At 51.1% G+C, this 12,291-nt stretch overlaps 5 protein-coding genes across 5 annotated transcripts; 3 read left to right on the top strand and 2 right to left on the bottom strand.

The window, feature by feature from the left end:
- Window positions 1-1,908: 1,908 nt before the first annotated feature.
- Window positions 1,909-2,715, top strand: GIQ15_04213 (thermoresistant gluconokinase; the record flags this gene model as incomplete). The annotated part of the gene is made up of 2 exons (XM_033551630.1): window positions 1,909-2,193; window positions 2,251-2,715. The coding sequence occupies 2 exons, from the start codon at window positions 1,909-1,911 to the stop codon at window positions 2,713-2,715; spliced, it is 750 nt and encodes a 249-aa protein (XP_033405360.1).
- Window positions 2,716-4,938: 2,223 nt separating this feature from the next.
- GIQ15_04212 (uncharacterized protein) lies at window positions 4,939-5,670 on the bottom strand (the record flags this gene model as incomplete). Its single annotated transcript, XM_033551629.1, has 2 exons — window positions 4,939-5,497; window positions 5,558-5,670. The coding sequence occupies 2 exons, from the start codon at window positions 5,668-5,670 to the stop codon at window positions 4,939-4,941; spliced, it is 672 nt and encodes a 223-aa protein (XP_033405359.1).
- A 490-nt stretch (window positions 5,671-6,160) lies between these two features.
- GIQ15_04211 (uncharacterized protein) lies at window positions 6,161-7,204 on the top strand (the record flags this gene model as incomplete). Its single annotated transcript, XM_033551628.1, has 1 exon — window positions 6,161-7,204. The coding sequence occupies one exon, from the start codon at window positions 6,161-6,163 to the stop codon at window positions 7,202-7,204; it is 1,044 nt and encodes a 347-aa protein (XP_033405358.1).
- A 407-nt stretch (window positions 7,205-7,611) lies between these two features.
- Window positions 7,612-9,732, top strand: GIQ15_04210 (uncharacterized protein; the record flags this gene model as incomplete). The annotated part of the gene is made up of 9 exons (XM_033551627.1): window positions 7,612-7,763; window positions 8,022-8,207; window positions 8,268-8,755; window positions 8,823-8,867; window positions 8,920-8,995; window positions 9,046-9,142; window positions 9,197-9,417; window positions 9,480-9,649; window positions 9,707-9,732. 9 exons carry the CDS (start codon window positions 7,612-7,614, stop codon window positions 9,730-9,732), a joined length of 1,461 nt encoding a protein of 486 aa, XP_033405357.1.
- Window positions 9,733-10,121: 389 nt separating this feature from the next.
- Window positions 10,122-11,669, bottom strand: GIQ15_04209 (catalytic domain of components of various dehydrogenase complexes; the record flags this gene model as incomplete). Its single annotated transcript, XM_033551626.1, has 3 exons — window positions 10,122-11,285; window positions 11,342-11,445; window positions 11,498-11,669. The coding sequence occupies 3 exons, from the start codon at window positions 11,667-11,669 to the stop codon at window positions 10,122-10,124; spliced, it is 1,440 nt and encodes a 479-aa protein (XP_033405356.1).
- Window positions 11,670-12,291: the final 622 nt, after the last annotated feature.

Here is a 12,291-nt window from a genome sequence, read left to right as displayed (position 1 = left end):
ATCCATGCTAACGTCTCCTCGCAGGTAATAAATAATATCCTTCCGGGACTCGGGCTATTATCCGTTTATGAGCAAATAACTAATAATAGACCCAATCCCCATCATCCTGCGTGAAACGCACGAGGCCTATATAGGATATAGGGCATCGAACTAGCCCAGTATGCAACCCCGTTGTCGTAGGCGTGAACGCAACTTGCTGCCTGGCAACGTCAACGGCAAGGTCGAGAGCGAAGACCCCTGTATGTATGCATGCTTATGAAATGTAATCGACGTGAAAAAGCAAATCTCCGACTTGTTTCCATCAATGGGATCGTTTCGTTTTCACAGCCGCGAATGGAAAACAGGGGGAAGGGCATGCTAAGCAACCCCCGCGCCCAGCAGGTACTTGTATAGGGTATTCGGGCTGCGGCCCTTTTTGGTGGCAATCGTGCAGCAAGGGAACGTGGCAGACAGGATCAATTAACCAGATTGGACCTTGTCGCCGTTCGATCATGTTCTGAGGCGGCTGAAATTGGGATCTCAACGGGGCGTTTTCGTGTCCAGCGTCTCGCGAAGAGGCAGTTCCAACAGCATCCTGCAACGTACCAGCCTTACACTCTGGCGTACGAAGCCCCATAGCACAGTACATATAGTATGGCCGACTAGTGATGTGATCGTGACTCGTATCACCACCAAGAGCTTCCTGTGCGCCGCGCTTCTCTCTTAGCTCGGGGCAAGCTGCAGGTGCATGGGATAGAATGCGAGTTTATACTTACTTACATCCGGGCCACCAATGCAGCCGCAATACTGACCTCATCACGCATGGAGCCAACGACCGGTGTTCTGACCTCGGCTCCACGCAAACCGACTTTATTTTGATTTTTTCCCTGATGGCGATAACGATAGTACGAGCCGCTCACCGTCTTTCAGGTTTGCGCCAACTATCGACGGATTTAGTTGAATGCTTTGTAGGCGAGATGTTCGAGACCTCAGACTGGCTGCTCGCCATGCCATGCTAGGAAAGGGGCCACAGATTACAGGGACATCCCAGCAAAACGACCGCCGCCGGCTCCCATCCACAATCTCCATCTCCATCATCCCCGTAGCTTGATAAAAGAGAGAAGGTACATTCGTACACTCTGTGGCTAGCGGCCGCGGCGCCAGCTCCATCGGCCATCCCGCGGCCCTTCGCATGCCATCTGCTGGCTCTTGATGATCAGGGTTGCTCCGTCCTGTTCCCGTCAATTAACAAAGGCCAAATGCTGACCAACCCCGTCCCAGTCTCACCTACTTCGTACTCCATACATGCGCTGTACTCAATGCGTTAATGCGCCGGCCTTGCATCCCTGGCGATCGGGTCAGCTCCGGCCCAGAACCGTGACCGTGGGTTAGCCCTGCTTCTGCTTGTTTGGCCATCCCGTTCTCTCCTCCTCTCCCTCTATCCCCGGCTTTTGCGTTCCCCCCACTGGCATCCACCGCGGCCACTGTCCACCATTACCGATGGCTTCTGATTGGGCTGGGGGCCAATTAAGATTTGCAATAAGACAGTGAGCAGAAGCTCTGGATGGATTGTCTCATTGAGTTGGGTTGGGCCTTGTCGGGCGTGGGCGTGGGATGACTCGAGAAGAGATCCAGAGCTTAAAGCCAACCGTTCGCCCGCATCAATTTTTCTTCTTTTCTTCATTTTCGGAGGACTTTCTTTTTCGCCACTGCATTTTTCTTGGTTTCGATTTAGATATCAACCTGATCTGGCTCCTGTGCTCTTGCTATATCCGTTGACGAAGCCATCCGCACGGCGTGCTACGATATATATATTTGTTTGTCCGGCACAAACATCCCCCCAGCGGCTTCCATAACCATCACAACTTTCACCGGCACTTACAGCAAACGAAGGAAGCAAGCTGCTTTTCCAGATAAAATTTAAGCATCATGCTATCCACGGAACAGGCTTCCAGCAGCCCTTATATGGCAACTACCAGACCGCCGCTGTCTCTACAAAACGGCAGCCGCAACAGCCTCTCCCGCCGGTACTCTTCGGCCACAGTCCCACCACCGTCCTCATCCTCAAGTACCGCATCTACGCCCAATTCGCATCACAATCCTAATGCCATGCAACACATCTGGATAGTCACCGGGCCGGCAGGCTGCGGGAAGACTACCGTCGCCCAGGGCCTGGCAAAGGAGCTTCATCTACCGTACATAGAAGGAGATGATGTATGTCCCCAGCTCTATCAGAAACCGGAAACTCCTTTATTCTAACAGTTTATATAGTACCACTCCAAGTCCAACAGAGAGAAAATGTCCAACAGCATCCCTCTCACCGATGCAGATAGATGGGACTGGCTAATTCAACTCCGTGAGGCCGCCATCAGTGCGTTAACAACTCCCTCATCGTCATCAACCAATTCTCCCCGGCCTGTTCCACCGGGCGTCGTTGCAACCTGTTCTGCCCTCAAGCATAAGTACCGCGATGTCATCAGAGTCGCTGCCTATGATCATCCTAGCGTTAAAATCCACTTCATCTACTTGCGGGCTCCGGAAGAAGTACTCCTGCAACGCGTCAGGCAGCGCAAGGGTCACTACATGAAGTCCACCATGGTCCATTCGCAGTTCGAAATGCTCGAAGAGCCAGACTCTGAATGGGACGCGCTATCTATCGATTGTGCCGCCTCTCCTGCCGAAGTACAGAGGCGGGTCAACTTTATCGTCCGGCAGAAATTGGACGAGTATAAATAACGCCCTAGTCCAAACCAGAACTATCCAGAACAATTACTACCACTAGACGTCACGCCACACGGCACCATGCAGTTAGGACCGTTAATTTTCTTCCTTTTTCCTTCCTTTTATTTGCTTTTTCTCCACATCCGATGCAAGCGATCTCATCGAACCTATCGATTTTAATCCTCCCGCTTTTTCCCGCTTCCCCCCCTTTTTTTTCTTCGTTTTCTTATCCTGATCTCAAATTTTAAGCGATCGGCGCACCGGCTCGAAGGCGGAATTATTCCCTACCGATGATAGTCACCGAACAATCACTGGCCTCGAGGAATTTTTGGTATTTTTTGTCTCCTTTCTTTTTCATTATGTTTCCTCCAAAAGATATCCCCTTGTTAGTGAAACTTGTTTCAATCTCTTGTTCTAGACGGCCCTATATGATTTCTGGTCCTTTTTTGGTCGCCTGCATGACAACCTTAAGCACGCGTAATCAAGAAATATTTGATAAATTTGCGGAGTACCCTGTATGGGGTAACAATACCTTGGTTTGACTCCATTCCATCCCTCAGACCCCCGCCTATCATCCTCGCTCTGGCCGTCGACTCTATGACCTTCCCGCTACGGCCTTTATCCAATGTGGTTTCGGGCCTCAGCCGAAGCAAATACCCCTCTTCCCCCACGCGCACGTTAAGTCTCTGAAACGTAGATGGGGGTTCCCGTTCGATGGTCAGGTGGAGGAACCCGGTGGCAACTGTTGCAATGCCGTCTTAGCGCAATATCTTCAAATTATCTGGCTACTATAGGCGTCCTGGGCAGGCCCTACCCATGGCTTTAAAGGATCTCTTAATGTTAAATATAGAAAGGGATTGTCTGCACCGCATCCGCCCTGCCAATGAACGGAGAGACGAAAATTCTACCCCTTCATTATTCGGCAACCGGATCCCGTTGGCTTTGGCTGAGGGCATTCTAACCACTACTACTTCCCCTAGTTTACGAAACCTCTATCTAACTAGATAATGCACCATTACTATTAAGGCTGAAATAAGCAGATAAGAAATGATAAAGGGTAAAGTGGATATCCGGATAGCTGTAAGCCATGCTCCCGTTGGCTACCCTCAATGATGTCCCGCTACTGGCGAATCTAAACGGCGACGTTGTCACGCCTTGTACACCCGGGATTTAATGAGCGATGCCATGCCTGTTCGGCGCGCGAAGGAAGAAACCTAATACGGAGTACTCCGTAAAGTACTTCGAAATGTTCCCCTGTTATTGGCATTTCCAAAGGAGTAGACTCCTCTGGAGACGAACAGTCTTCGCCATCTTAATTACCTCCGCTAAGATCATTGAAGAGCGTCCCGCCCTAGTCGTAAAAGCAACATCAGAAACGTCGTTTACTTTGCTGGCTGAGCAAGTCCAAGAACATTTCCAACGGCACTCTCTTGGCTGGGCTTTCCACAGACTGGCAAAGGGTCGCATATCAATTAGTTCCGGTGGCTGCGTGGTTGACGCTCAGCGAAGTGTCAGGTGGAAGTGTTCACGGGTCGAAGAACTGCTATATGACTGGGTACACCAAGTACATTTTTGCAGCCCGGAGACATCTGCCTCTGTTTCCAGGGAATGTGTGCTTTTGTCAACGCACACGGGCCCTTGAGGGGGTTATGTGGGAGGCCTGAGGAGCATTTTCTTGCATACTGGTTCAAAAGGGTGTTTCTGAACCCATGAGGGGGAAGGGCCGTAGATAATATCCGCATGACCTGTGGATATACGGAACGCCTGATAGCTGCTAGGCTGGAGAAGACGGGACATCATGTAGTTTCTTCTAAACCTCTCGTGAATGCTTTGCTGTGAGCTCTGCTGTGAGCTTTGCTGTTAGCTCTGCTGTGAGCACTGCAGTGGAACGGGGATATATACCCCCGTACGTCTCGAGTGAATGCCTATCATGAAAAGGTTTCTACCGCATGGCTTAGTGGATATATATAGTGATAAAGCTTCATTCATCTCCTGGACAGTCTAACAGTTGGATAAATTCCATCCAGGCGACATCGAAGTAGCTCTCGCTTAGTCATCGATATAAAATTGGCGCGTTAGCCGGGGCGGAAAAATTTAAGCGCCGCTAGAACAAAATCCGCGCTTATTCCCCCTATACAGAGACATTTGCTGATGTACACATCCTCAAGGCTTCATGATTCAACTTTCATCCATAAGGATATCTAAGAACAAGTCCAGGGATATGTCTAAGGGCCTGTGTTAAGCCAAAGGCCTTGTTTGCTCCTCGCCACCTAACAAATGCATGCCAAAAATCGAGATACTATCGCGCTCTCGCCATCTGCCACCGACCAAAACGGCCTTCCCCTTCCACTCATACACTCCCCTCTTTACCATCCCAGTCTTCTCCATCACCCGCGCGCTCGCCCCATTCTCTCCGTTCACAATCGCGCGGACGTAAACCTTCGAAAAGGGCGCCCAGAAGGATTGCGCTCTCCGGCAGCACTCGAACATCGCCTTTACCGACTCGGTTGCGTACCCTTTACCCCATCCAGCGGGTAGGAATGAATATGCGATTTCAACGGTCAGTATCGTGGCGGCTGCAGCAGCAGGCAGCGTGAGTTCTTCAGGCAAAGGAAGGCAATTCGCATCCAACGACCGTAGCGTCACAAGTCCGATGAATTCTGTGGGGGTTTCCGTTGAGTCGAGGATCCTGTGGACAGCATAGGCAATCCTGTAGAGACCGTCTTCTTTGTTCGTGGGCAGATAGCAGGTCATGTTCATCTCTGCGTCCTCCATGGACCTCGCCCGGCCACCAACGCTTTGCGAGAGTCAGTATCGGTAGAGAATGCAGAGAGGGAGCATGGCTTGCCTCCAGAACATCGACTTTTCATTGCTGTGCAGTTCATGGAGCCACTTGAATTCTGGACTTCCTCGCTCTGCCTTCGTGAGCAGCGTTAGTTTCAGCCGTGGCGTAACGATAAGAGGGTCCATCTTCGATGCTTGTGAGTCTCCAGAGAGTGGGGGAACAGCAGCATTATGTACTTCCGGGGAGGATTAGTTCTCAGTGATTGGCCGAGGTTAATGGCCTTAACTGAAGCTCTCGCGCCCTTGTATTGACAGGCATAAGTTTAAGATCGGATGTATACTTCCGTGAGGCTCTATTATATCTGCCTCCAACTAAATCGCATATCTTTAACTTCATAGACTGAAGGCAGGTAGAATATCCAATGTGTCGCTTTTCAGGCTCAGCCTTGTACACCTCTGGTTTGTCGCTGGTCCGCTTCTGAGAACACCCTCTAAGATGCGACCAAAATCTATGCTTACCCAGCCTCAAACAGTAGGAAGAAGAAGTTTATCTGCACAAATCCTATCTTTCCCCAGATAAACGTCATCGCAAGCCCTTAGGTAATCATCATAGGATATTTAGATGACAGCCATCGACTTTAACTATATTATAATAATAACTTTGCTCTTATTAAATATGTTCTTTTTCTCAGACGACAGTGAGAACGCCCCGTATAATGCGGCTAAGCCGCCTCTTCCTTATTTCCCTGGACAGGAGTTTACTGTCCGCTCTCATATTCCTCCGCCTCCCACATCTATAGATTGTTTGCCAGGTCCTGAAAGCCACGAGGAGTGGCAAAAGAAAAGCCCACTTGAGCGCTGTTTTACCAATCCACCTTCACCAGGCGCCGACGGAGATCAGCTTGTCAGTCTCATAGTATCCAAGGAAATACGGTTGGAGGATAACCATAACTCACAGCTCGTGATCGTTGATGTCTTGGATGTCACTCCGTCTATCGCACAGGGACCACAGAAGGCTACAACTGTCCTTGCTAAATTCTATGACCCTCTCTATCAGGACCATAGACAAGACGACGAAGATCCCTTTCTCGCTGTTGAGCATGATTACACGCACGAAGCTGCGGCATACACTGCCCTTTCGGAATTACAGGGAACCGTTATTCCAAAATATTACGGCTCGTTTACTCTCGAGTTACCTATTGATAACTACGAGACTAAGCGTCTCGTGAGGTTAATCCTCCTTGAGCTGGTTGAAGGTGTTCCCATGCGTAACCTCGATCCCAAGAAGGTGTCTCAGCAACAACGAAAAGAGATGATGAAAGGGGTTATCGACGCAGAAACAGCAATTTATTCATGTTACATCCTGCATTGTGACACCCACCCACGAAATGTCATTATCAATAGTGACCCAGAGTCTAATCGGAAGGTGACTCTTATTGACTTTGACCGTGCTAGAAAATATCCGGACGCTTGCATCCGGCCTGAATTCGTAAAACTCGTTTGTCTTCCTGGCCCAGCTAGCCCGCTACTCCGCTGGCATCGGCTTCGGTGGCCAGGCGTACAGTCTGAATTCGATGGCTGGATTGATTGGGACTGGCAAACTTGGCTTGAAGAAAATTATTCTGATCCTCAGGGCACCCTTACACGTGAAATGAAAGAGTTCTGGATGCCGGATGACCCAGGGAGTGTTTTAAGGCTTCCGGGACTGAAGATTTGGTAGAGGCCGCGTGCTATGCATATATCTGGAGGTTGGAATAGAGTCAATAATACCGGCATAACCATCATTTGTATAACTAGTTGAGACTTAATATATGACTCTTATTAGCCGTTAAGTACCTCATGAAAAGCTCAGCTTACCACTTGAAATAATTCACCTCTAAAGCGGAAGTGATAAGGATAAGTCCAAGGCTAGGCTAAGGGTATAAGATAGGACTAAGCTAGAGGTTACCTTTAACCTCGGTCCTGTCTATGATAAGCCGGAGATACGGCTAAGACGGATCCTTCTATCTCCTCGGGCTTGTCCTTCTATCTTTATGTCTTATGTCTGTATATTTTTATATGACGGAAGGGCCAGACACGCTGACTAAGATGACGTAACTGCTCCACCCGGCTATCCGGCGGCGCGGAATGCTTGGCATGCTTGGCACTCTTGGCGCGAGTCACGGGACCCACGGAAAGCGGGACATCGCGAGGGAGCAGCAAAAGGAAGAACAAGATGCGCCGGCGGGAGTTCGCGATGAGATGGATACAGGGATGCAGGGATCGATGAATATATATGGGTACGCTGGAGACAGGGGCTGGCCGCTCGCCAATAGGGCCGCGCCGGGAGTTCAGGGCTGAAGGAGCGGCTCCTCGGCCAGCCCTACGACCATGTCACGGGACCACACGGCTCTTCGTCGTATAAACAGCCAGCCTCAACCCCCGCTGACTCGCCTGAAAATCGCAAAATTATCGCACGCCTGAGCAGGCCAGAGACGTACCTCCGAGAAGACTGAGACGAGGCGAGAGAGCTCACTCATGTCCTACTGGCAGAACAGTACTCCCTACAACGGGGGTGCGGGGGCTTACTATCCACCGCAGCCTCCCCCTCAGCCGCAATATCAACCACCGTATCAACAGCCATACCAGCAACCACCATACCAGCAACCACCGTATCAGCAAGCTCCTTACCAGCAACCGCCCTATCAGCAGAACCTGTCACCGCAGCCGCAGCAACCATATCCGTAAGACACCCTGAAACCTGGCTATTCGTCGCGTATAAGTCACTAGCTAACTGCTTCCAGTGCACCCTCGCCTACGCCCAGCTACCACCAACCACCACCGCCGTCACCACGGCCTCCATCCCAGCAACAGCAGCCATACTACTCACAAGAGCCTCCACGAGCACCTCCTTCTCCTTACCGTCCCAATAATGGCGGCCAGCACCGTCCTACGCCCCCTCCACCACCACAGAGCAGCCAGAGCTTCGGCCACGGTGCGCCGTCCTCGTACCGCTTCAAATACTCGACTTGCTCCGGCCGTCGCCGCGCCCTGCTCGTAGGGATCAACTACTTTGGCCAAGGAAGACCGCTAAAGGGCTGTATCAACGATGTAGCTCGCATGTCGACATTTTTGCACGAGTCATATGGCTATCGGCGCGAGGACATGGTGATCCTGACAGATGACCAGGCGAACCCCATGAGTCACCCGACAAAAGCGAACATGATTCGCGCCATGCAGTGGCTGGTTTCCGGTGCAAGACCGAATGATTCGCTGTTTTTTCACTTTTCAGGTACCAACCCAGCCTTTTATTCGGTTCCCGTTCCTGGCTCGGAACCATGCTGATGGATAAACTTTAGGCCATGGCGGACGTACGCGGGATTTGGATGGAGATGAAGATGATGGTTAGTAGACGTCTTGACTTTTATGCTTTGGATAGCTACTGACTATTTGTAGGGTACGACGAAGTGATATACCCCGTCGACTATCAGACAGCTGGCCATATCGTCGACGACGAGATGCATTCTATCATGTTAGTTTAATACCTACTATCCTACCTGGCCTTAACTAACCGCTTACTAGGGTTCGACCTCTCTTGCCTGGCGTCCGACTAACTGCCATCTTCGACTCCTGCCACTCCGGAACCGCTCTTGATCTCCCGTTCGCCTACTCCACACAGGTATGTCTCTTTATCCCCCACCACATCCAAAAGAAAGTCCTAATTCGTGAATAGGGCGTTCTAAAGGAACCCAACCTCGCCAAGGAAGCAGCACAGGACCTCTTCAGTGCTCTCAAAAGTTATGAGAGCGGCGACATCCGCGGCGTAGCCAACACGACCATCGGCCTATTCAAGAAATTTACCATCGGTGATTCGGCGCGTCAGAAGACGCTCAGGACAAAGACTTCGCCGGCAGATGTTATCATGTTATCTGGCTCAAAGGATACCCAGACCTCGTAAGTCTCCCTTTTTACTTTCTAATGTGACCTTGAAGTTTCTAGACTAACGAATGCTATAGTGCGGACACTGTTGAAGGTGGCTCAGCGCAGGGTGCTATGAGTTGGGCGTTCCAGGAAGCGTTGAAGAAGAACCCTAAACCAAGCTATATACAGCTTCTGAATAATATCCGAGCAGAGCTGAGTGGCAAATATTCGCAGAAACCGCAGTTGAGCTGTAGTCATCCGTTAGGTATGGCCTCCTCCTATCCTAACCCTTGAATGGTGGCCGGGTACTAACATGTTGCAGATACGAATTTACTTTTTGTGATGTAATGAGATTGAATCCTGGGAAGCAGATCTGAACATGGATAAGATAAGATAAGATGCATGCACGGGCCGTTGATTTTGAATATTGACGACGGTACGATATACACGATATGAGACGATATGACATGACCATGATGGGGAGTTATTACATTACGTCCAGGTGACTATTTATTATATATACACAAGCACACACACGACTAGTTCGGCTATATTGTTTATTCCTATTTCTTATTCTTATTCTTAACCTTGCGTCTTCTGCCCGTCTGTATCTGTAGATCGGTATAATATAAGTCTATGTACAATTTCTTTTCGCCAAACAAACAAACAAAAAAAAAATACACCACTTTATCCATTCACAGGGTATATATGGTGCATTCGCAAGATATATATGGTGATCATCGCATGTTAAGCATCATCCCCTCTGGCGACTCGACCATACGGCTTACCAACGCCGCCATCCTAGCCATGGTAGCTCCATCGATAACCCTGTGGTCCGCACTCCAGCTGAAGTTCATCATCTCACCAGCAACAACGCTTCCCTCGGCATCGAAGATGGGGGTCCTTCTCAACTTGCCAATACCCAATATCGCCACCTCGGTAGGCACAAGCACTGGAGCAACGACCGTTCCGCCGATGGTACCGATGTTAGAGACCGTGATAGTTCCGCCTGAGAGGTCTGCAGGAGTAAGTTTTCCTGCTCTGGCTACCTCGCCTAACCGAGCGAGTTCGGTAGCTATATCGAGGATGGAGCGGGCCTGGACGTTCTTGATGTTAGGAACTAGAAGGCCAGTGGGGGTATCCATTGCAACGCCGATGTTGTGGTTAGCGCGCATGATGAGAGCCGGCTTTGCTGGGTTTGAAGTCGTGTCTACTTTTGCGTTGAGAATGGGGAATTGGTTCAAGGCCAGAGAGACTGCTTTGATGATGAAGGGGAGGTAAGAGAGTTTAGGTTGTGAGCCGTCCTTGGGGGCTGTGCGGTTGAGCTGGGAGCGCATGCGAGATAGGGCGGCAATGTTTAGCTCGTCCGAGTAGAGGAAGTGAGGAATTGTGAGGGACTTGGTCATCGTCTTGAACATCTGGGACTGGATGGGGGTTAGGGGTTGGCTGGTCTCGACCTGTGGGGTGGTGAGGCCGGGAGTAGAAGCTGGTAGGGCGGTGGTGGCAGGTGTAGTAGTGGCGGTAGGGCCCTCGAGGTACTTCTGGACGTCTTCCTTGAGAACTCTCCCGTGGGCACCGGTGCCATTGATGAGCGAGATGTCGATGTTATGCTGTTTGAGCAGGCCGCGGACAGCTGGGGTGGCGAACGTAGCGTATTTGCCCTTTGGCACGGCCTCTTCTACCACCGTCTCTGCGGCCACCGGTGCAGCCTCTGTGACCTGTGCTGCCGACGACTCTGCCGCCACATCTGCTGCCGCCTCTGGAGTTGGGACTGGAGCGGGTGCGGAGTCAGGGTATTTGGCCTCGTCGACCTCGATATCACACAGCGCCATGCCCGTGGGCACGGTGTCGTCTGGCTGGAAGTGCAGCTTCTTGATGACACCCTCATACCGCGACGTTATCTACACCAATCATCAGCTTTGTCCTCCGACCACTCTTTTTGAACAGGCGTACGTACATCGTCAATGGCCTTGTCTGACTGGTACTGGCAGAGAGGCTTCCACTCCTCGATACGGGCTCCCTCCTCGACGTACCACTGGATGACCTGGACCTCCGTGATTCCTGCAGCCGTTAGCCCAGCTCGCTCACACAGCACAGAGAAAGGGGAGCCTACCCTCGCCGACGTCCTTGAGAATCTGCGATCTGATGCCCCAGGGGACGGGGGAGCTGTGAAACCGCCTCCGGAAGCGGGAGGTGTATGCGGCGGGTAAACAGACGGGCGCAGAGTGGGAGAGCAGTCCCCGCGCCAGGGAGGCCCTATGAACCAGCGATCTCATGGCAGACATGCTCGCCCTAGTCAATTGCGCAGGACAGTGGTATAGCAGCGTCTATCAGGGTGTATATCAGGGGTTGCGAGGTCGAGGTGAGGCGGGAGGAGGAAGAGAAACTGGTTGATGGCAGAAAGCAGAAGCAGGCGGAGGGCGGAGAGGAGGCCGAGGATAGCCGCGGGAAGAGGGGTCACGGGGCATGGAGAAGCCCTAGCTCCTCGGGCGGCGGCTGCGACGGCCGGCGCTAACCCGAAGCAGCTACCTGCCCTACCCTATTTTATAACCCTAGCCCTATCCTATTCAGACACTAGCCCTAATCCTAGGTATCTTGATTAGGCTTCCCTCCTTATCCCTACACCTACCTATCCCTACAACTTCCAACTTATCACCAACCCCCTACCATGTTGCTACTGTTCCAGAGTGACCTACTCCGTGTTCCTGCATAGACCTTATTATGGTTATGGTTATGCTTATCTGACAGCATAAGTCCAGACCATGTATGGGTGGATACATCTACGCTAAGATGTATGAGCTCTGCATGACTACCTATAGTTGCTGAGTATCTGTAGTTGCTGAGTAGGACTATAGGTATGAATGGATTATACTGAGTGCTTGGACAGAGTGACAGAGTTGAGTGAGC

This window comes from Arthroderma uncinatum (assembly GCF_011692745.1).
Source record: "Arthroderma uncinatum strain CBS 119779 chromosome Unknown scaffold3, whole genome shotgun sequence".
NCBI lineage: Eukaryota > Fungi > Ascomycota > Eurotiomycetes > Onygenales > Arthrodermataceae > Arthroderma > Arthroderma uncinatum.
Note: the sequence above shows the minus strand (reverse complement) of the source record. Positions and strands in the feature narration are given on the sequence as shown.